At 37.9% G+C, this 23546-nt stretch overlaps 2 protein-coding genes across 2 annotated transcripts; both read left to right on the forward strand.

Moving 5' to 3' along the window:
• Positions 1-13075: 13075 nt before the first annotated feature.
• Positions 13076-17456, forward strand: LOC149400050 (beta-1,4-xylosyltransferase IRX14-like). Its single transcript, XM_089612034.1, has 3 exons — positions 13076-14087; positions 14562-15125; positions 16922-17456. Exons 1-3 carry the CDS (start codon positions 13357-13359, stop codon positions 17145-17147), a joined length of 1521 nt encoding a protein of 506 aa, XP_089468160.1. The 5' UTR covers positions 13076-13356; the 3' UTR covers positions 17148-17456.
• A 2786-nt stretch (positions 17457-20242) lies between these two features.
• Positions 20243-23059, forward strand: LOC149400051 (cysteine proteinase mucunain-like). Its single transcript, XM_089611977.1, has 4 exons — positions 20243-20843; positions 21299-21534; positions 22259-22399; positions 22494-23059. Exons 1-4 carry the CDS (start codon positions 20387-20389, stop codon positions 22758-22760), a joined length of 1101 nt encoding a protein of 366 aa, XP_089468103.1. The 5' UTR covers positions 20243-20386; the 3' UTR covers positions 22761-23059.
• The last annotated feature ends 487 nt before the right edge of the window (positions 23060-23546 follow it).

Raw genomic sequence — 23546 nt, forward strand, 5'->3', positions numbered from 1 at the left:
AGACCATGTAAGCTCTTTATATTAAATATTCAATCCAAATACCAATTATATTAAAAAAAATAGTATAGTTTTTGTTAATTTAATCAATTACGATGGTTAATTTAATCGAGAAAGTTGTCAATTGCGAACATGTCGCTCGACCGAGGCTAATTTTTATTAATTTATTCAATAAAGTCATTAAGGAAAACAAAGAATTGTGATATATTATTAATATATGAATAGTTATATTAATTTTAGTTGACGGTAGTTATTAGACTGTTTCAAATCTATATGATATAAACTACGTATTTATTGTTGTATAATGTATTTAGTTCAGTGATACATAAATTTACTATTTACATATAACCCAAACTTGAGATGCCTTACTTCTTCATAGTTTTATCTTGCATCAAAGAAACATCAATCTTTCAGAGAATAAATAACTTGAAACTTTATAAAGCTTATTCTTCTGAAGTATACTAAGATTATCAATTCTAGAGACAAGTAATTTCTGTAACTTATTACACTTTCAGCTTTAAACATAAATACAGACATAGACCATATCCTAATACTTAAAAGAGGTTGACTAAAAACAAATACTTAAAAGAGGTCAAAGGCTTTTATGTAATATTGGATTTAACTAAAGATTACGTAGCTATGGCAAAATGTACACATTATTATTATATATATAAGAAACGAGAGGTTTACTATTCACACACGCCCATGTCACTGTTCATTCTACAATATTTGGATAAAAAAATCCTTATTAAATTATAAAATTATAAAAACATCATTGAATAAATATAACCTTTGAACTTTATAAAATTACAAAATTGCCATGTCTTTTGCTTCACATAATATCCCGGGACGAGGTCAGCCCTCCTGGCTCATGTTCGTGATCATAGTCCCGATTTTATTTTTCTTTCGGAGACTAGACTACGGCGAGAGGAGGCTGAAAGAGTGAGAGTGTTGTTGGGTTTCAATGGTTGTATGACGGTGGACTGTCTTGGTAGGAGTGGAGGCTTAATGTTACTGTGGAAAGAGCCTGTGAGATTCCTTCTTGGGACGTTTTCGAGATATCACATTGAGGGAGATCTGGTTAGCGAGCTAGGCGAGAGATGGAGATTTGTGGGGATCTACGGCGATCCTGTGAGCACCCAAAGGAGGCATACCTGGGAGCTTCTTCGACGCCTCCGGAGCTCTTCCACGGGTCCTTGGTTAGTTGGAGGCGACATGAACGAAGTTGCCTCTAACTCAGAGATTAGAGGAGGTAGCGACAGAGGCCCCGGCCAGCTCTTAGCTTTCAGGGACATGATTTTAGATTGCGACATCCATGACTTAGGTTTCGAGGGTGACCCTTTCACTTGGCGCAGAGGAGGTTTTGAGGAGCGTCTGGACAGATGCCTTGCGAGTCACGAGTGGTGCGATCTCTTCCCTTCGGCAAAAGTTCGACACTTGAGGTTCTGGAGTTCGGATCATAGGCCTCTTCTTCTGCTTACAGCTGGTTTCAGAGACCGCCGGCGGAACAGGAGGCCAAGAAGATTCTTTTTTGAGGAATCTTGGATAGGCGAGCCAGAGTGTGACGAGCGGATCCGTAGAGCGTGGGGGATGGGTCAGAGTGGTGATCAGAGCCAGAGTCCGAGCTTAGCTAATGCGATTAGTCAGTGCAGACAGAGCCTCTCCCGCTGGGGCGGGGAGAGAAACAGAGAGATAAGAGATAGGATCGAGAAGCAGAAGAAGATCGTAGAGCTTGCGGGACGATCGGGCCCGGATTTCTGTATGGAGATTCAGACGGGAGGAGAGACAGCTTGACGCCTTAGTAGAGAGGGAGGAGCAGTACTGGAGACAGAGGAGCAGAGTGTCCTGGATGCGGTGCGGGGATAAAAATACGAAGCTTTTTCACCGCAAGGCTTCTGCTATGAGGAAGAAGAACGCCATCAGAGGTTTGGAGGACGAGCTCGGGGAGTGGCACAGTGGAGACTCTGAGATAGAGAGGATCGTCTCTGGTTACTTTGGTGACATTTTCTCTTCAGCGAGGCCTTCTTCGCATTGTATTGAGCTTGTTTCTGCGGGAGTTCAGCCTAGGATCTCGGAGGCGATGAACGCCGTGTTGGAGCGCCCTTTTGAGCCAGGGGAGGTAAGAAATGCGCTTTTCTCGATGGATGCGATCAAGGCCCCGGGAAGTGACGGCTTTTCCGCGATTTTCTACCAACGTTATTGGGACATAGTTGGCGAGTCGGTCTTGAAGACCTGCCTTGGGATTCTTAACGACGGGGACGAGGTGGCCACCATTAATGATACTGTGGTCACCCTCATCCCCAAAGTGGAGGACCCGAGACGAGTTAGCGACTTCAGACCGATTAGCCTATGCAATGTGATCTATAAGATAGTGGCCAAGTGCTTGGTCAACCGTCTTAAGATCACTATGCACGCTGCTATTTTTGAGTCCCAAAGCGCTTTTGTAGGAGGTAGACTGATCTTCGATAATGTCATGGTTGGATTCGAGGCTCTCCATACGATGAAGCGGAAACGCTTCGGAAATGGAAAGTGTGTGTCTCTCAAGCTAGACATGGCTAAGGCATTCGACAGGGTCGAGTGGGTCTACCTGGAGATGATGATGTTGAGACTGGGATACAGCACGCCGTGGGTGCACCTCATCATGAGATGCGTTACCTCAGTCAGATTTTCCTTCAACATCAACGGCTCCACCCGAGGCAGTGTGACTCCCTTCAGAGGTCTCCGACAGGGAGACCCTCTCTCTCCCTTTTTATTCCTCTTCTGCTCTGAGGGTCTTTCGAGCCTCTTCCGAGCAAGCGAGGATGCTGGAGCGCTTTCAGGAGTCCGTTTCCGGGAACTCCATGTGTCACACCTTCTTTTCGCGGATGATAGCCTGGTTTTCTGTCGAGCGATACCCGACGAATGTGAGAGGGTTACAGACATCTTATGGACTTATTCTGAGGCCTCGGGCCAGATGGTGAACTTTCAAAAGTCCGATGTTTGTTTCGGTACGGAGGTTAGTGATGAGGAGGGTGAGGTTCTGGCCCAGATTCTAGGTGTCAGGAAGACGGACTGCCATAAGCGATACCTGGGTCTTCCCGCGTTCACTGGTCGGAGGAAGGCGGAGCTTTTTGGATTCGTGAGGGACCGCGTTTGGGCTAAGATTAAGAGTTGGAATGGCCTCTTCCTCTCGCAGGCTGGCAGAGAGGTCCTCATTAAATCCGTCCTTCAGTCGATCCCCAGTTACGTGGCCTCGTGCCACAAGATCCCGCTTCGTTTGATTAGAGACATCCACTCGGCGATCGCCAGATTCTGGTGGGGGGGTGGAACGGAGACGAAGAAGATCCACTGGTGCAAGTGGGAGGACCTCACGCGACACAAGTCAGAGGGCGGGATGGGCTTCAGAGATCTGGAGAAGTCCAACCAGGCCCTTTTGGTTAAGAGCGTCTGGAGGCTTCTCAGGAGACCGGATAGTCTGGTTGGACGTGTCTTTAGCCAGAGCTACTTCCCCGACGGTGATATTATGACGGCTCTTCCTGGCTCGTGTAGCTCCTCCATATGGCGCAGTCTTCTTTGGCGACGTGAGATCATTCAGTCCGGTACGAGATGGAGGATCGGGGACGGGGAGTCTGTGTTAGTCATGGGCGACAGTTGGGTTCCGAGGGACAGACCGGCCACCTGGATTGACCCCCCCTGGATTCCCCCCGATATGCGGGTAGCGGAGCTTATGAGACATGTCGGTAGCTGGGACGTTGATCTTATTACTGCCATGTTCGGTGAGGAGGACGCTGCGGCGATCCTGAGCATTCCTTGTGGGGGTGAGGGCACTCCTGACGTGAGACGCTGGCATTTCACTGAGAACGGGGAGTACTCCGTCAAGAGTGGCTTCCGTGTCGCGATAGAGAGAGCCCGTACTCCGGTCGCCAGCTCGTCAGACCCGACGGTGATGGAGAAGTGGTGGACGAAGTTCTGGCAGCTGAGAGTTCCTCCTAAGGTGAAACTCTTCTATTGGCGAGTCTGTTTAGGCCAGATCCCGGCCAGAGCAGTCTTAGCCAAGAAGAGGATCACCTCTGATGACAGCTGCCCTGTCTGTCAGGAGGCGAGAGAGACTGTTTTCCACGCGTTTTGGGGTTGCATGTGGAGCAGGAGAGTCTGGAAAGAGGTGGGCTTCGGCCACATTCTTCCGCCTTTCAGAGACGGCGATGTTTTCGACGCTATCCTCAGAGCGACGGAGACCCTCGAGGTTCGTTTCCATGAGCTTTTCATTACCATTATTTGGGAACTTTGGAACCACATGAACAATGTCTTAGCCGGGAGATCAGCTTGGAGCCAGCCACAGCTTGTCCAGTGGACGGTGAGCTTCCTCGAGGAGCACGAGCGGCTACGGTTGCAGCGCATAATCTAGCGCGCTATGCGGTTAACCATCACTCGTCCTCGACCTGGTTGAGTTTAGTCCCGCCTTGTTCGGAAGAGGCCATCAGGGCCGATGATCGCGAGTTGAGGTCCCGCACGGCCTCTTAGGGCCCTGTTTGTTTGAGTTTATTTCTGTTTTTTACCGTTGGTTTCTGTTTCATTCTTATCTTTGTAACCACAGTTTTCCTCCGCCATACGTGAGGGCATTTATGATATTTCGTGGCACCGACCACATTTCCTCAAAAAAAAAAAAAATATATCATATATATATACATATATATATATACATATATATATATATATATATATATAAAGTATATGATGACTCCTTAGACTCAAAATACTGTTCATTTTATTGTATAATTTTTTTTAATAAAAAAAAGAATTAATTACTGAAATGTCCCCTGAACTATAACCCGAGTCCACAATTGCCCCATCATAAAAAAAAGTGATCGTCTGTTTACTTTTAATTCTTATTTTGTATAAAAAACAGTCATTCCGTCTAATTTTCTATCATTCTGTTATGTTTTGAGGGTAATATAGTAAATGTAGTGATTTCATTTCTTTATTTTATTTTCATTAGTTGCTGAGACACACCGCCACCCAGATTGTCGCCGCCAGGCTGGCGAGGTTCGGAGATGGCGATCTCCGTCGGATTTGCCTAATTGTTCGTGGCGGTGGCGGCGAGATTCCGGCGCCGGAGATCGGAGTTAGCGAGCACAACAAAAACATAAACAAAGACATTATTATCATCGTCAAGCAGAAGCAGAGAGAGAGAGAGAGAGAGAGAGAGAGAGAGAGAGAGAGAGAGAGAGAGAGAGACCTTGATTAGCTGATCCCAAAGCTCATCAGATTAGATTTGGTTGAAAAGAGAAAGAGATATGAAGCTCAACGTGCCTCGGCCGCGTAAGCCATGGAAGCCGCTGCGAAAAGGGTGGTCGCAGAGGAGACCAGAGTCGAGAGAACCCTGGGAACTTTCAGGACTCCTTTGCCTAGTTGTTTGATCCCCAGTGAGAAGTACAAATCATCGGACCGTTCTTCTTTGTTATCGGTCTCACTTGCCAAACTTCCCATATCAAATATGCAAAGTCGTCATTAAAGACTACATTTTTTTAGGCTCTCAGCTAAACCAGAAAGCTAAAATTAAACTAAATCCAAAGTCCAGGCATTTCAAAGTTCAACATTACAATGAAGCAAATTGTCCAATGTACAGACATGAAATATTTATTAAAAAAAAAAAGACAAGATATCCTGAGATATAGGAGCATAATTAATCCGATATTGTGAAATAATTGACGGCGATGATTATAAAACTATGCCAAATAAGCAGAGCAGCTCGTATAATTATTTCCACAAAGCACGTTCACATTAAATCCCTGCCAACAATTCGCATCCAAATTCGATACTAATTTACAGCAACAAATTCAGACAATTCAAGAAAAGGAAAACCCAAAACCTATCCAAAACAAACACACCCATATATTATCTAATTTTTCAGAGCCATCATCGCCTTTTTGGAGTCAAGGCCGGCCGATTCGGCTGTGGCCTTCAGTTCTTCGACCGCCTTCTTCGCCGAATCGCGTTCCTCGGTCACCGATTCGGCGAAGCCCTAATTTTTTTGGGATATCGCCTAATTCTGGTTCTAGATAGCCCTAATTTTTTTATGATATAGGATTTTTGAGTTGTAAGCTGGTTGGATTGTCTGTTTTTTTTTTGAATCACAGTGATTGAAAAGCTCAGAAACTTGATGTTGAGAGAAGAAGATGAGTGTTCTTGCGTTATTTTGTTGGAAATGTGAAGGATTTTTTTCATTGATTCAAAAATTAGAAAAAGCGACCGGCTCAGGGCTTTCTTCGTGATAAGTTTGTTAAGGACATTTTAGACATTATACCAAGAAATAAGCTTAGGTGGCAAAAAAATCGAGCAAAAACATAACAGAATAAGAAAAAATTAGACGGAATGACTGTTTTTGACACAAAATAAGAATTAAAAGTAAACAGACGATCACTTTTTTTTATGAGGGGGCAATTGTGGACTCGGGTTATAGTTCAGGGGGCATTTCAGTAATTAATTCTAAAAAAAGAGATGATAGATCCTTAGACACAAAGTACTGTTTATTCTATAATACCGATTTTATTCATTTAATCGTAAAGAAAATAATGTCTCCAAAAAATTTTAGATTAATATTTTCAAACTTAATTTTTTTTTTTCATGTCTCCAAATATTTCTTCATTCAGATTAAAATATATTAATTATTGTGAAATTTATAGTCACTAGCCCATCTTACACTTCTTATTAGGGGAATAACCCAAGTTTCATTTAATTAATGAAATAACCCATATTTTCTTAGCAGACAATTATACCTTTCGCGAATCAGTTAATGAATTAACAGACTGAATTGAGTTATGTTAATTAATTAACTGAATGTTTGGATTGGAAATTCATAAAAATCAGAACTTAAGTCAATTCATATTCAAAGCATTCAATTAATTAACCTAATTCCTAATTCAGTCAGTTAGTAAATTAACTTTACTCACAAAGAAAATCAGAACCTAAGCTAATTTTTAATTCAACCAGTTAGTTAAATAATTAACCTAATAGAATTTAATTAGTTAATTAATTAACTGATTCGCGAATTAGCACTGAATCAACAAAATAGCCCAACAATTCGAGACCAAACCAAGTTCCTTGTCACTTCAATTCGGACATCAAGCTTATAATTTTTAAATCCCCAATTATTCTCAATTTAGTACCATAATTCCAAATCTCTTATCTTCACTTCGTCCTCGTTGCTCTTCTTCCTCGGTCGAAGTTTGGTGAAGGAGGGAGCTCGGAATCGCTGGCATCGGAGGCCGGTCAGGTCGCGCAGAGGGTTGGAGCTCGCCGGAACTCGCGCTGGGCTCGCGTCGAAGGCACACGTCGGGTGAGCACGGAACAGAGCGAACAGACGAGAGAGAGAGAGAGAGAGAGAGAGAGAGAGAGAGAGAGAGAGACGAAGGCGGTGGCTGGTCGCGCGCTCGGTGTTCGGCGCTGGTGCAAGAAAGGGAACGCTCGGTGTTTGTCGACTATACTGACGGCGACGGCGAGTCCGACGCCGGAGAAGAGAACTTCGGCGACGACGGCCTGGACATTTCGCGCGAGTTTTTTCTTTTGGAGTGAGCGTCAATGGAGGTTTCTAGGGTTTTGGGAAAATTTTGGAGAAAGAGACGGAACGGTGGACCGGTGAGATTGAGTTTGTTTTAATATGAGGGTAATTTTGGAACTGAAATATCACTTGGACTATTCTCTTAATTAATTCAAACTTGGGCTATTCCCTTAACAAAGATGGGTTGATTGGCCTAATAGGTTAATTCACCCTTGATTATTCCGCTGCAACGTGTGAGACATAATGATTGTAATTCTACAAATATTTTATGTTTGGAAATTATTCATGGAATACATCATAAACTAAATATCTTAACAAAAATACCCTTGATTCTCACTAAATCAATTTTAACTTTACTTAATTTGGTGAATATTATCTTCCGTCTCTCATCATCAACAACTCTTGAATAAAGAACATTATCATCACATCTAGACAGATTGAAATATTTATCATGTTATGTTATCACATTCTTATATTTGATACTCTCATAATTAATTATTACCTTGTGTGCTGTAAGAATAGTGTTAGGTATTGGTCCCATAGGGACAACAAAAAAATAATAATTAATATAAGAAATAATGATCTGAAATAAATATTTGCCGTCCCTTTACAGGAAAAATTCATCTGCTATTGAAACCATATAATTATTTTCCTTTTTTAATAATTGTATGCCATCTTAACTATTTCCCTACCGTTGACATAATTGAAACCATGTAATTATTTTGAAATTATTCCTAAGCTATAACATCCTCAATACTTTAGAACCAAAATTCAATAAGTCAAAATTAATCTAAAAATATGACTTTCATATACGTGTTTGTACAAAACTACTGTTAATGAAATATCCTTTATTTTATTTTACATTAAATTTTGTTATTTACTAAATGATCACAAAAACAAAGTTAGAGATCATTTTTCGTTTCGTACGTGAAATTAAATAAAAAAATTAAAAATCTGAGAAGAAAAAAAAATCGTTTGAAGATTTATCGACATTTTATATTTTTATTGACATTGTTGTCAATAAATCTTCAATAACCAAATTCTTTTAAGATTTATGGACATTCAGAAAATTTATTGACATCGATGTCAATAAATCTTTAAAGAATTTTCCAGAATCGGTTGAAGATTTATTGACGTTGATGTCAATAAAAAGACAAAATGTCAATAAATCTTCAAACGAATTTCTAGATTCTTAAAGCCATTTTTTTTCTTCCCATATTTCCCAAATTTTCAAACGAATTTCCATATTCTTTTTTCTTCTTCTTCTTCTTCTTCTTCTTCTTCTTCTTCTTCTTCTTCTTCTTCTTCTTCTTCTTCTTCTTCTTCTGCTGTTCTTTCTCGTCCAAAAATGACAAAGAAACACCAAAACCTGAACCCAAACACTAAAAGTTAAAGTCATGACAAATAAATCTAAATCTTTGCCGGTAAATGGAGAGAGGCTCGAAACGAGATTGATTTCGGATACGTAGTTGTTGATTTTCGTTTAGTTTGCTTAAATATTTTTTCTTTCTTCAGATTTTTCATGTTTCCAAAAAGAAAATCGTAATATCAACAATGTCAAGAAATAAAGTAGATTATTGACGATAATGTAAATAAACTAGATAGACGAAATCTTAAAGAAAAAACATATTTCATTTATGGTAGTTTTGTACCAACAAATAATAGGAAGTCATGCTTTTGGATTAATTTTGATATATTAGATTTTTGTCCAAAAGAATTGAGGAGGTCATAATTTAGGAATAATCCCAATTATTTGCCCTTTAGAGGGGAAAGGCAATGGCCCAATGGCTCCTCGAGATAAAAGCCTGGTTTTTATGTTGTAGCTGGATTTTACTTCACTGGTGCCTAGAGGAAATTTCTAGGATTATCTTATTTTTAAAACTATTTCTTATAGTACCTCAGTTCTTATTCTTATTCTAAAAATATATATATTTTTTGTGACAATAGAGGAAATATAATATTCACATAAGAGATTAAGTTTATAAAATTTATCAACTTTAAAGATATTACTTTATAATTTCTCTTTAGATTTAACTTGTGAGGTATTCGGAGAATGAATTAAAATGCAAGATAGTTATGATATTATGTCCATTTTTAAGTTACATAATTATCCCGAATACCCAATAACAAGGTAGGGATTGTAATAAAATTATAAATGAAACAACGTATGGCTTCATTTTTTCTTTTTTTTTGGTTGACAAATAATGAAGTAAAGCAGGTCATACCAACGATGTCTTATACAAAAGTGAGGATTTGGACATATCGTGATCTTGATGTTTATTTATTTATTATTATTATTACCAAAATTAAGTATATAATAATTTAGGGCATTTCTATTAGCATGCTCAAGATAGAGAAAACTTTATTGACACGCTTATCTTTGACATAATTTTTTTTCCTATGAATAAAACTCATAGCCTCTCTTATTTTCTTTCTCTTTGCAAGCTCGGTTCAATGAGCTCTATTCGACCTCTTCGACAGACTCTCCTTCGTCTCTCGCATTTTCTCCACGATGGCGGACTCTTGTTCGGATGTCTCGCGAGGATTTTCTCTACCCAGACAGTCCCCTCCTCCTCCTAGACAGTCCCCTCATTCGCCTCCACCAAGACAGTCCTCTCCTCCTCTTCCCCCAAGTTTATCCACGAGGAGGGATGAGCAAGTGCTTGATATCAATTCCCCTCTGAGAATCGAGCTTCATGCATTATTTGCTAGCAAAAAAATATTGCATAAACAATTGATGTTGTACGGCATAAACAAACATTGTATGTTTTGGACAAAGAATTCATCTATAGATTTCCTCTATGTAGTTTGTCCCGAATAGCGCTGTAAATGAAGTGTTCGGGCAGTTAGGATTCCCCACTCCAATTTTTTTTGTTTAATAAGTAAATATTACTTTTCCAAAATCCAATAAATCTACAAATACCAATAACTGTAGACTTACATGTCTACAAATATCAGCAATTGTAGACATGTAAATCCCAAGTCCCAGTAATTGTAGACTTACATGTCTACAATTACTGATATTTGTAGACATATTTGTCTACAATTATACATACCAATGGAGACATAATTATGAAGTTGACATTTTCTTATTTAGGTTTGATTATGAACATATTTTTGCTATAAATGAGAGGCAAGGACACAACCCTCAAGCCACATCTAAACTAGTGGGAAAGGTTGTCAAGCACAAGTTCATAGATCCAACGTTGGGACTGTGCAGACCAAAATAAATCATTAGTTACATGAAAATAGATTACGAAGTGAGTATGTCTTATAAAAAAGCTTGGCGGCAAAGTGAAAAAGCTCTAAAGTTCCTTTACGGTGTTGAAGCAGAGTCCTAAGCGTTCCCACCTAAGTTGAGGTATATGATCAAGACTAAGAATTTGGGTTCTCTCTTTGACACTATCACTATTGGTAGGATCAATTTGTTTGTTACCTTCTTCATGTCACTTACCCCGTGGAGAAGGGTTGAAAGTATTGCAGGCCGATTATCATTGTCGATGTTACTTTCTTGAAGAACTATTACAAAAGAACTTTATATACAAAGTGAGCCATGGAAAGATGGTCAAATTTTTCCACTCACCTTCTGTCGTGGGATATCGAAATCTAATGAGACTTAGATTTATTTCTTGAGAAAATGGAAGGATGCAATTGGGGATAGAGAACATACGGCATATGTATCTGATAGACACCAAAGAATAATTAACGTAGTCAAAGAGGTGTATCCAAATCGCGAACACGGTTTTTGCATGCAACATTTCCTTGGTAACTTGAAAATCAAATTCAAAAGAGACATACAAAGCAAGTTAAGTGAAAATTTTACGTTGCAGTAGAGACATACACTAAGCAAGAATGAGAGAAATACATGAGAATGTTGGACTATGAAAATCTAGAAACATGCCTTTACTTGCATACTGAGGCTGGACATCAACAGTGGGCACAATGTTTTTTTTGTTTTTTTGTTTTTTTTTTTCGTGAAAAAAATATGCAATCATGATGAAAAACAACGCGAAGTCATTAAATGCATACAACGTTAAATTTAAAGAGTTTTTTATTTCGAAATTGTTTATCTGGTTGAGCAGAGAAGTTTAAATGATCGTCCTCATTTTTTGTCACTTCGCAATGCAACAACTATTTTTTTATTATTTATAGTTATAACTTACTAATATTTAGAGAAACTTAACAGTTTTTTTATTTCTACAATAACAAAATAAGTTTTCCCTCTTATTTATACCAGATTATCTAAAGTGATTTTTTTTAATCAAAGTATTCAATTTTGTTGTAACAAAGTCTCCTCTCTTTTTTTTTTTCTTTACCTTTCGGCCAAGTCTTAAAGGAAAACTTAATAAAATAGATCCAAATAATCTTAATTCATGAATAGATACAGCAGTAGAATTTTATTATATTTAAATTTATTTGGACCAGTTTGCTTTTTAAAAAGATGTTCTACATTGCTCAGAGACGTCACATGACACTCAAAATGTCGTACGATGTTTTATGACGCCGTACGACACTCTACATCCCATATGATGCCATATTAAGGGTATTTTTGTTTAAAGATAACCAAATTTTTAGTTTTAACTATTCATGAATTAAAACTCATAATTTAGAAAAAAAATTACGGGAAGGGTGTAACATTTTGACAATAGTGCTTATTTCAAATTATTTTAAGAATGTAAATTTTTATTTATGATTATTACACTAAGCAAAGTTATATGCCAAAAATAATAAACAAAGTTAAATAAAGTTCAAAATAATAAATAATTTTCAAATATATATATATAAAACAAGAAAAATAATTATTTATAACTTAAAAAACACCATTTTCATGATAAAAAAAAAATTAAGACATGCTATTATTTATTTTATGAAATTTATGGGCTTCAAATTTAGATTTTTAAATACAAATTAAAAATATTAACCAATAATCATCAAACGAACTTTGATATTAAAAGCTCTCTTTAGAATTTCGCGAGGTCTTCTTAAAAAATGATCACGAATCACGATGTATTCCTCATCCAAGCTAATCCATTGGAAATTAATTTTTTTCTTCACCTTAATCGCCTTATTTGACTTTCTTGAAAATTAAAACGAAGCATTAAGCTGGTGTTACGGTTGGTATAATTTCAATAATTCTATCACTAGCCGATAAATATATTATTCTCTTTGCCAACGACCACAGGAACAGAAATTGAAGGACTAGTCACGTTTTTGTTGTAAAAAAAACTTGATTAGGTACAAGATATCGCCACTGATTGCCACTACTCGCCAAACTTCCTACATTTTTTTTCCTTTTATTTCATCAACCAATTACATATGCCTAATAAAGCAATCACTTAAATGTAATAAAACAATACCAGCTTGTTCAGTCATCAGGTAATCCATCTTAATCCCAAACAGAAATAGACTTGGGTCTCACTTCATAAAATAGACTGGAAAACATGCGTACATTAAAAGCGTAATATTTTTTTTATAGATTGTCCAGCCCAAAACTAGGTGTCCTAATTAATGGGCCTATATCTCTGTGTCTCACACTCGCTAATTGACTCTCCGTGTCTGTGAGAAGCACAAAACACACTACTCAAAATTCGGATTTGTGTAATGATAATGATAACGAAGCTTTGATTTCTCAGTCGTAAACTCAAAGAAATCTATTCGATTAATAAGCCTTCTCCACTGACCTCTGACGAAACCACGCGAAAACGACTGTTTAATTGTGTCGCCCAAAAAAGCCTTTCTTCTTCTTCTTCTTCTTCGGGCCTTGGTCCAATTCAAATAGCTCTCTCTCTCTCTACTGGAATTTTCTAGAGAGAGAAAGGAAAATGAAGCTCTTGGCGCTGCAGCAGAGCAATCGCCGGAGCAACAGCTTCAGAGGATCGGCGCCGCTGGACTCGGCGTCGTCGGAAGGCTCAATCAGGTCTCCGGCGGCGATCTTCTGGCTCGTCCTCCACGGCCTATGTTGCTTGATAAGCCTCATCCTGGGATTTCGATTCTCTCGCCTCGTCTTCTTCTTCATCTTCTCGACCACGACAACGCTCACGACGACCACGACCACGACAAATCTGCTGTTCCCGGCGCCGTTTCGCTCAGTCGTGTACGGCGAACTGAACAGGAGCTCGACGACGGAGGGTTCCGTCGCGACGGCGAACTCCGGTAGCCGCGTGGTGGTCGGGCGGCACGGGATCCGAATCCGGCCGTGGCCGCACCCGGACCCGATCGAGGTCATGAAGGCTCACCAGATCATCGACACGGTCCAGCGAGAGCAGAGGCGTCAGTTCGGTGTGAAAAGCCCTAGGGCTCTGATCGTGGTCACTCCGACGTACGTGAGGACATTCCAGGCTCTTCACATGACTGGCTTGATGCATTCTCTGATGCTTGTTCCGTACGATGTCATCTGGATCGTGGTCGAGGCCGGAGGAGCCACTAACGAGACTGCTTCGATTCTGGCCAAGTCGGGGCTAAGGACAATCCATCTTGACTTCGATCAGCGGATGCCAAATTCGTGGGAAGGACGGCATCGATTAGAGGCTCGGATGAGGCTTCACGCTTTGAGGTCGGTAAATTACTTTAATTTAATATGATTAGTTCAATTTTGACTTGTATATATACACTCGTTTCTGTTTATTGGGTTTCTATCCTAAATTTGTAGTGTAATTTTCTGGATTGTTAAGGTGCGTTTATTATAGTAAGAAAGCTAACAACTCGAAATGCTTTGGCTTCATAATGTTGGAAGCTTAGATTTGTGCAAAATACTTTACCTTTGAGCTTTGTTTCTACACAATTTTTCTGAAAAATTTACTAGTTTTTCAGAATTTGGGTTGCAAATCTAAGCATGTGGAAATGCTGAATTAATGGGTAGGAATTGAAGCATTAGAATTGTATGCAGAAGCATTTAGGGAAATCAGTAATATGCTACTATCTATCGCTGCTCAATGTTGCTGTAAAAAAAGATGAGATGACTTGTGAAAGACTTGGGTTCTTACTTTGTGGCGTGTGAAATTGATTCAGTTCTTTTGTGATGGAACAGAGCTATTAGGGACCAGAAGATGGATGGTATTGTAATGTTTGCAGATGATAGTAACATGCATAGTATGGAGCTTTTTGATGAGATCCAGACTGTGAAATGGTTCGGTGCTCTTTCAATTGGAATTCTTGCTAACTCAGCACCCGCGGACGAATCTTCCCAATCGATACTACAGAAAAAAGAGGAGGATGAGAAAACCCAGCCAATGCCCGTCCAAGGCCCTGCCTGTAACTCCTCCGATCAATTGATTGGTTGGCATACTTATAACTCGCTGACATACACCGGAAAGAAAGCGATCTACATTGACGATAGGGCAACAGTGCTTCCCAAGAAGATGGAATGGTCAGGTTTTGTATTGAATTCAAGGATGATTTGGAAGGAAGCTGAAGATAAGCCTGAATGGGTTAAAGATCTGGATGATTTGGATGGAGTTGGTGAGAATATAGAGAGTCCCTTATTCTTGCTGAAGGATCCTTCCATGGTGGAGCCTCTTGGAAGCTGTGGGCGTCAAATTTTGCTCTGGTGGCTCCGTGTTGAAGCTCGCTTTGATAGCAAATTTCCGTCAAGGTACGAGCCCTTTATCTTTTAGTGTTGATATTTGAATTTGTTGCATGGAAGTTTAATGCAATTAATGAACTCTGTGATGATTTAGGTAGCAAGAACGTTAAGGTTTTCAGAATTTTTAAGGAAACGTTAGTGACTAAGAATTGATATTCCATAACTCCATTACGAGTATATTGCCGGCATTCATTGCGTATATCGTATTTGTTGAGATTGCTGCTGACAATGAAGTTGCGAATATTTGTGTATTCCAATTTTTTTGCTAGATGACCTTATTAACCATTAAGATGACTAGCACGTGTCCTTTTATAGCAATTCCAATGGGTTTGATGGGAAGGTATTAGTATTACCAATCCTTAGAAGGTAATTGAATACAATCGTCTGAAAGGAAATATCAACTAATTACTAGGAATTGGAGATAGGGGACCTGTGAGTGATTAGTTCTTATTTTAACCAATAGCCTGTAATTTTTTATTCTTTATATTGACCATTAATTTTCCTTTTCGATGAGCTGGAACATATATTGAGCCTGGAAGTATAGCCCAATTTTCTGGTGGTCTGGAAATCTAGGTCAGTCCGTGGTATTCTTTTAGGCCACAGCTGCAGAGAAATGAACTTCTAGTAAAGAGCTTTATTTTATCTATTAAATTATTATTTTTTTACTTAGTTTTAAAAATAATGTGGTTCCGCCCACATTTTCTCAAAAAAAAAAAAAAAAAGTTATAATATTCTAGCTACTGTCCCCAGAAGTCGTTCATGGCTTCTGAATGACAATTAAGTGGAATGTTAAAAACAAAATTTATGCTAACTATTTGACATTGCCATTGACGTATACAGCTTGGTTTATTCTTATTGCTTCATGATTTGCTTTTCAATGTGTGTCTATGCGCTTCGATGTGGTTTGGGCTTGTTAATCTGGTGGCTTCATTTTTTTTTTTGGTATTACATGGTCCATATATGTAGCTCACCATATATGTTCTATAACGAGCATATATGTTGAATATAGCTGCATAGAACATATATGCTTGTTATACGGTACCAGGAATAAAGACTGAAAATATGTAGAGCTGGAATTTTTTATTTATATTACCTGGTAGAGAATTTTCAAATCGATCAATAGGCTATTCCTCATAGGCTCATAGAGCATTAGTTCAAGTCTTTAATAGCTGAATAATCCAGTGGTCTCTTGAAACGTCAACCTTAGCACTTGGGATTCTTAAAAACCAGTAGTTCAGCTTAGAGTATCACAAGAATGTAAAATCTTTAACCTAGTCCCTGTTTTAGTATAGGTTCAGATTGTTGACTGCAACTCTGTTCTAACAAATGAATTAGTATTAAAGAAAGAAGCCCCATTGAAGAAAATAAAAAAGGTATATTCAGTTTACAACGCATCTTGAATCTTGATTTGTGCAAAAGCTGAGTCAATAATAAGATTTAGAATGCTCCCCAATTTTCTATATCGCAATGTGAAATTATTTATTTTCTTTTTACTTCTTATTTATTTAAGATATTGTATCCCAGTCCTTAACTTTGATTTATCTGGTGGAGACAAGTTGGCATGTCAACTCAACTTATAGCTATTTTATCGTAGTATATGAAATTTCTAAAATTGTTCCTTGTAGTGGTTAAAGGTGTGTAGCTGTAATTATGTACATAATTTTTTTGTTTCGAAGTTTCAGCTATCTTTTCATTTCTGATGCAAAGGATTATGATGTAGTTGTGACTATCTTCATCGCTAAATGAGCAAATTATTAGTAAATGTTTATACAGCGTTTATTACTAATTCAGACATGATTGATCAGATGGGTAATTGACCCGCCTTTGGAAGTGACTGTACCGGCAAAACGCACCCCGTGGCCCGATGTGCCTCCCGAACTCCCAACCGCAGAAACGCTGCCGATCACCACACAAGAGAACATAGCTGCTAAGCATTCAACCAAGACCCGGTCACCAAGATCAAAACGACGGAGCAAGCGAAAACACGACACACGAACAGTTGAGACACAGGTACATAGAGAGAGAAACTGATAAATTTCAAAAACTGGGTGTCAAAGAGCTTGCATTGGTGATTTGAAGATAGGCAGAGAAAGCCACAAACGTCCGGAAAAATCTAAGCTCTTTGAGGTCTCATTTTCATATCATTTTTTCTGTATTTTATATATAATTTTTTTTTCTTTCTTTCTTGGTTGGGGTTGATTGATTTCATGGCCTAATTCACAAAAGAGGCATGTGAACCTGCCTTCTTGTAGGAAATTTGTATCCATTGTGCTCCGAATTATTCTATACATAATCTTCTAAGATAGGAATTATAGAGGTGGTGTTCTGTTTCTCTCTCTATCCTTTTTTTTCCTTCTTTCTTTTTATCCTTTATCCAGTTATTGGAGTCTCACAATTCAATTGCAAAAAGCATATTTAATTTACCATTCATTCCCATTAAAGTCTAAAGTTTATACATGTGGGTATCATGAGAGCATGATCTGGATTAGTTTGCCCATGTTACAAACCAACTGAAAAACCAGAGCAATGAGATCATGAGACCCCTTGTGAGCTCAGTGGGCCAACTAGAGAAGTTCCTCAGTCTCTGCTTCTGCAACAGTTGGCCCACTCAGTCGGTGCATGCAAAACAGATAATAATATCTCTTCGCCAATATGCATGTGCAAGGTATGAATCTCTGTACCCACTTTCGGAGGTCTTTTTTGTGACCTCTATATTTCATTGGAAATCGCTTTTTTCTTCTGAATATAATAATAAGAGGTAAGTTTTTATGATGTCATTCTTGCATGGGAAACGAGAAAGTTGATCTTCTCGGAAAATAAGATGGGAACTTGAATTGGACAGGCAAATTTCGGGCCCGCCGTAATTTTATTTTTTTTAAAATTTCATTTGTGTGAGGTGGATTATCCACACCGTGGATATTTGTGGATTGTTCTCTTCTCGATGTAGAGATTTTTTTTTAGTTTTTATCTTCCCCAAACAAGTTGGAACAGGTTGGGACTCGTAGAGTTCTCTGCTCTGATATTTGGAAACTGGAATTACATTATTGTAATATTATTATCATTATTGCTTTCCGGGACTCCAAAATTGAAACGTAAAAGGATACAGAACCAATAAAGAAACGCACTTATTGACATGATCCTGAGTTTGGCTTTGGCACAATAAGCCAGTATTTTCGTTAAGACGGAAATAAATAGACAACAAATTCATGGTAGTTTGCAATTATAAGATTCTTTCAAGTATAGGAGTATTGGATTGATTAATTTATATTTTTATTAACAACTTAAGATGGCCCAGAGTATATGCGAAAATCATCTCAAAATAACAAGAAGACAATGATAAGAGTAACTCGTAATTTTTAAAAACACGTATTAGATTTTATTCACTTTTAATGTAGGATTCATAATATACTATCAACATAAAACTTTCATTTGCATGGTAGTCAGAATTAATTTTTTTAGCAGTAAGAAAAAATTGAATTCTATCATAATGAACTAGATCTGAAGGGCAATTCAGGTAAAATTCAATTAAAATCTGAATCCGAACTCATCTCAAGAAAATTGTATTAAGGAATATCATATATTAGTGTCATTTACTAGCTTCTGTAGCTATTTTATCGAGTTGGACAAAAAAATAAATAATTTATACAAAAATCTAAGTAATTATATATTTAGCCCGATTTCTTAAATAACAAATTCATAATTAAATTTAACATCGAAAATATCATATATATATATATATATATATATATATATATATATATATATATATATACAATTTGAATTAATTAGCTAAATTACTTTGTGGCATAGCATTTTAATGAAAACCTTTAATAATAAAAGACATTATTTATTTCACATATTTCGTAAAAACTATTATGTGAGTATATATTTCAAATAGATATTAAAAAAAAAAAATTCAATGCCTGAAGATTGTTAAAATTTTAGATGACGCAGAAGCTGATAACATTTTGGAACACATATGAAAATATGGAGAGCTATTCATGTTTTGCTGATTAAAGCTGACCAATGCGTTTATTAGATCCAACTTTAGTAGACCGCCCTATCAGTTAGCTTCTCTGTCCATATGATAAAGAATTTTTGTTGTTGTTTTGCTTACAGCTCAAGAAAATGATTAAATTCAGAAAGAAATAACTATCCATTTCTTCTCTGATGATTTCTTTTTTCTTTAATAGGTCATTTTGTAACGAATCCACGGTTTGATGAGACAAAAAGTTACAATGGGAATCTAATTAGACGGCTCTTTTTCCCTCTTTACCTTTTACTTTTAAGTGGGAATTTGTGTAGAGACATCAACTTCAACACCAAGGAAACCAACCATAAAAATGGTTTTCTCATATTCTATTATTTACTAATTATCCGTATAACTTAACTATTGACTAAAATCCAATTAAATAATTTCATCAAAATTCAAATTTAAATTAAGGAATTCATCTTTACCTATTTAATCAAAACTAATATTTATTTATTTCAAAAAAATCTATTTTCTAATGAATCTGAATTTAAATTAATTCATTTTAATAAAATTCATGTTGTTATTCTGTTAATTCAATCTAAATAAAAAATTTCAAAAAAAAAAACATATTCCCTAATTTGATAACTAAAAATCCAATTTCATAAAAAAAATGAATTCTAAATAAATGAACCAGTGAATCACAATAAAATTCATTAATTTTGTGTAATTCCAAACCTAAATTGAATACTAAAAAAAAGTGCAAATTAGTCTAAAATTCTAACATTATTATCTACAAATAAAAAAATATCTCAAACTAAGAAAAGACTCATATGTATATTACAGGACTTTTGTATAAATTAACCTATATTTTTTATATTTTTTTGAATAACTTCACAGTCTCTTCTGAAAAATTTATCTATAAACAAATAAATAAGCGAAAAATAAAACCGGTGAATCAAATGAGTGGATAAGGTTATGAGTCATGGCTAGTTGGACTGGTAACAAATAACGACCTATCAGCCTCGAGACCACATCACATGCCGTCTCTCTAGACCATCCCTGCCTTCTCTGCTTTCCTCACTCATAACGTAATCTAACCCATCTCTCTCTCTCTACTTGTCTATTATTATTAACTACTACACGAAATTTCCAAAAACAGATTTAATATATAAAATAACCTTCCCTCTTGTATTCTTCCATATAAGGAAACAAAACCCCTATATAAACCCCCCACAGAATTCCTATTCCCTCCAGACCCAAACGAACCATTTTCTCTCCTTTCTCTCACACTCTCATTATGGCTCTTATTCACATCCTGACCCTCGCAACCCTGGCTCTGGCTCTCTCATTCTCACCACCGCTAGCCTCGTCGAACGACACGCCGAGCCAACGAAACGACAGCGAGCTGAGGGACACGTACGAGCAATGGATGGCCAAACACGGCAGGGCCTACAACGAGATCGGAGAGGAAGAGAGGAGGTTCGAGATCTTCAAGGACAACCTCGCCTTCGTCGAAAGCCACAACTCTGTGCCGAACCGGACTTACAAGGTTGGCCTCAACCGCTTTGCCGACATGACCAACGACGAGTACCGAAGGGACTTTCTTGGGACGCGAAGCGATCCCAAGAGGAGGCTCGCCAAGGCCAAGAGAGCCAGCCGGAGGTACGTCTCACGCGCCGCCGATGCTCTGCCGGAGGAGATTGACTGGCGGCGCAACGGTGCCGTTAATCCCGTCAAGAACCAAGGAACCTGCGGTTAGTACTATTCCTTCTCTCGCTTTTTTTTTCCATTATTTTCTTAAGTTTGATTTTTAATTTTTTATTTTATTAGTAAGTTGGAATTTTGTTGGGGAAAAAAATGTTTCGAATATTATCATTTTCCTTCAAGGGGAGAAGGAATAATACGAGTAGCTAGTATATAAACTTGGTAAATTTTGTGTTCTTCTCTAACTTAAGGGGTGACACGTCACGCTAGCTTCTTAACTAAGTAAGAGTTTCGTTGGGTGACACGTAGTTTGGAGCGGTAGCTTCTTAACCAAGTGATACAGACTCTATCACTTATAGAGTTACGTTTGAAGAAAAAAAATATGTGTGGAATAAATTAACTTATACGGCACAATATATTTAAAAAAAAATAGTTATTTTGTTTGACACCGTGAGTGGTGTGAAGTGATATTGTGGACGTTAAAGTGTGGTGGTGAGTGAGACAGGAAGCTGCTGGGCGTTTTCGACGATAGCGGCGGTGGAAGGAATAAACAAGATAGTGAGCGGGGAATTGGTGTCGCTGTCGGAGCAAGAGCTGGTGGACTGTGACACGTCATACAACAGCGGCTGCAGCGGAGGCCTCATGGACTACGCCTTCCAATTCATTCTCTCCAACGGCGGCATCGCCTCCGACCAAGACTACCCTTACTCCGCCACCAACTCCCGCTGCGACTTTGCTCTGGTTTAAACCTCTCTTCCATCCCACCCATATTTACTCACTCTCTCGCTTGCACGCCCACAATTTGATGAACTCTTGCCGTGTTTTTTTAAAATTTTAAAAATTATATATTTTTTTTCTTGAAAAGATTATATATTTTTTTTGGGGCTAAATATAAAGATAAAAAATGTAATTACAAAAAAATTTAGGGGCATATGCCCGACTGGTCTCTATTTGGCTCCACCTTTATTTTGAACTCGCTCACTAACTATACGTTCAGTGGGGGAGCCAGAATTTGAACTCATGGCGTATTTTATAAAAAAAAAAAAAAAAAAAAAAAAAAAAAAAAAAAAAAGATAGGGGTGTATAACAATTCTTTTTTCTCAAGGGGCAAATTTGAATAAATTATTTTAAATTTTTTTTGGCCAAAAATAAAGATAAAAAAAATGTAATTTTTAAAAATTCATGGGCATATGCTCGACTTGTCTCCACTTGCCTCCGCCGTTGTATACGTTACTGTAATATGTGCGAATTTGCTTGGATTTTCACTTTGCAGTACTTGATTATGGAAGGAATATGAAATCTCAATTTACCTATATATGTTCTCTCGAATTTTTCTCAATCCATACATACTAAACACGAAAAAAAAGAACGGTGGATTTTTATTTTTTATTTTTTCTCGGAATTTTCAGGTTTGGAACATATTCTAACAATTCATGATACATGGTGATTTGATTTTTCTTTGCAGGCCAATAGGAAGGTGGTTACAATCGACGGGTACGAGGATGTTCCCGAGAACGACGAGGGCGCCTTAAAGAAGGCCGTGGCCCACCAGCCCGTCAGCGTCGCTATCGAAGCTGGTGGCAGAGCTTTTCAGCTTTACCAATCTGTAAGACCCTGATCACTCATCAAGATTTTCTAGCTAAGAAAAAGAGAGACAGAGAGTTTGAAACAAAAGAATGGTGTTTTTTTTTTTCTTTCAGGGCGTGTTCACGGGGGAGTGTGGGACGGAGCTGGACCACGGTGTGGTGGCCGTGGGATACGGTACGGTGGACGGCCTGGATTTCTGGCTGGTGAGGAACTCGTGGGGCCCGGACTGGGGCGAGGGCGGTTACGTCAAAATGCAGAGGAACGCCGTCGAGGCTCGCGGAGGAAAATGTGGCATTGCCATGGAAGCTTCTTACCCGATCAAGAACCCGACCAGACAACCCCACGAGCTCTTAGCCTCAGGGATGGTAGCGGATGCCTAAACGACGATTAGAGAGTGATTTGCTTCTTCTGATTAATTACAATATGGCCTTTGGTTTTTATGTTGGCTGTTGTTTCTTTTGCCCATTTGGTTTGTTTATCAGATCATTGCTGTATAGGTTAGAATTTGAAGGTGTTTCAATAGGTGCTACACTGCACAAGATAGTTGGTGTCGTTTGTGTTGCAACTCAATTGTCGTTTCTATATATTTTATGTGTGTAATATCTCTTATGTTACATTTGCTATGTTAGTCTGGCATTGAATGAGTCCCTATATAAATATAGATTAATGTTTGGTGTTAGACATATACTCTTACCAGGACAGTTTTAAAAAAAAAACAACAACAACAAGGACTGCAGATAATTGTACATTTAAAAATTTATGTTTTGTCTGGAAAAGTAATGGCACATTTTGTCATTTGAAATTATATAGAAATTGAAATTTATACAGAGAAAAGAAGACACTTTCGAATGGCTTTTTTTTTTACATGTTCTTCACCCTCACAAAAATCGGAGCAAAGTTAAGTGCCTTTTCTACATCTTGATTTGTATGATTGGGTGACTTTCACAAAGAAAATGAATATAAGAGTTACTAGAAAGCAATTTTTTTCCTCTTTTTCTCATGATAAAAGAAATTTAGACATACTATCTAATTTAGTCCAACGGTAATTTTACGTCACCTCTAAAATAAAGTCGTTGGTTTAATACACATCGACCGGAAATGCCCTTAAAAAAAAGATTTGGACCGGCTCTTCTTTATTGATTTATGATTAAGATTATCCCAATTGA

The sequence above is a fragment of the Urtica dioica genome, chromosome 4, assembly GCF_054948205.1.
Source record: "Urtica dioica subsp. dioica isolate 48M chromosome 4, U.dioica_male_clone48M_v1_H2, whole genome shotgun sequence".
NCBI lineage: Eukaryota > Viridiplantae > Streptophyta > Magnoliopsida > Rosales > Urticaceae > Urtica > Urtica dioica.

Excerpts from the sequence above, each read along its gene's own strand:
- LOC149400050 (XM_089612034.1), top strand. The coding sequence starts at position 13,357 with ATGAAGCTCTTGGCGCTGCAGCAGAGCAATCGCCGGAGCAACAGCTTC. Across the intron at positions 14,088-14,561 it reads ATGAGGCTTCACGCTTTGAG|AGCTATTAGGGACCAGAAGA; the intron begins GTCGGTAAATTA and ends GTGATGGAACAG. Across the intron at positions 15,126-16,921 it reads GATAGCAAATTTCCGTCAAG|ATGGGTAATTGACCCGCCTT; the intron begins GTACGAGCCCTT and ends ATGATTGATCAG.
- LOC149400051 (XM_089611977.1), top strand. The coding sequence starts at position 20,387 with ATGGCTCTTATTCACATCCTGACCCTCGCAACCCTGGCTCTGGCTCTC. Across the intron at positions 20,844-21,298 it reads CAAGAACCAAGGAACCTGCG|GAAGCTGCTGGGCGTTTTCG; the intron begins GTTAGTACTATT and ends TGAGTGAGACAG. Across the intron at positions 22,400-22,493 it reads CTTTTCAGCTTTACCAATCT|GGCGTGTTCACGGGGGAGTG; the intron begins GTAAGACCCTGA and ends TTTTTCTTTCAG.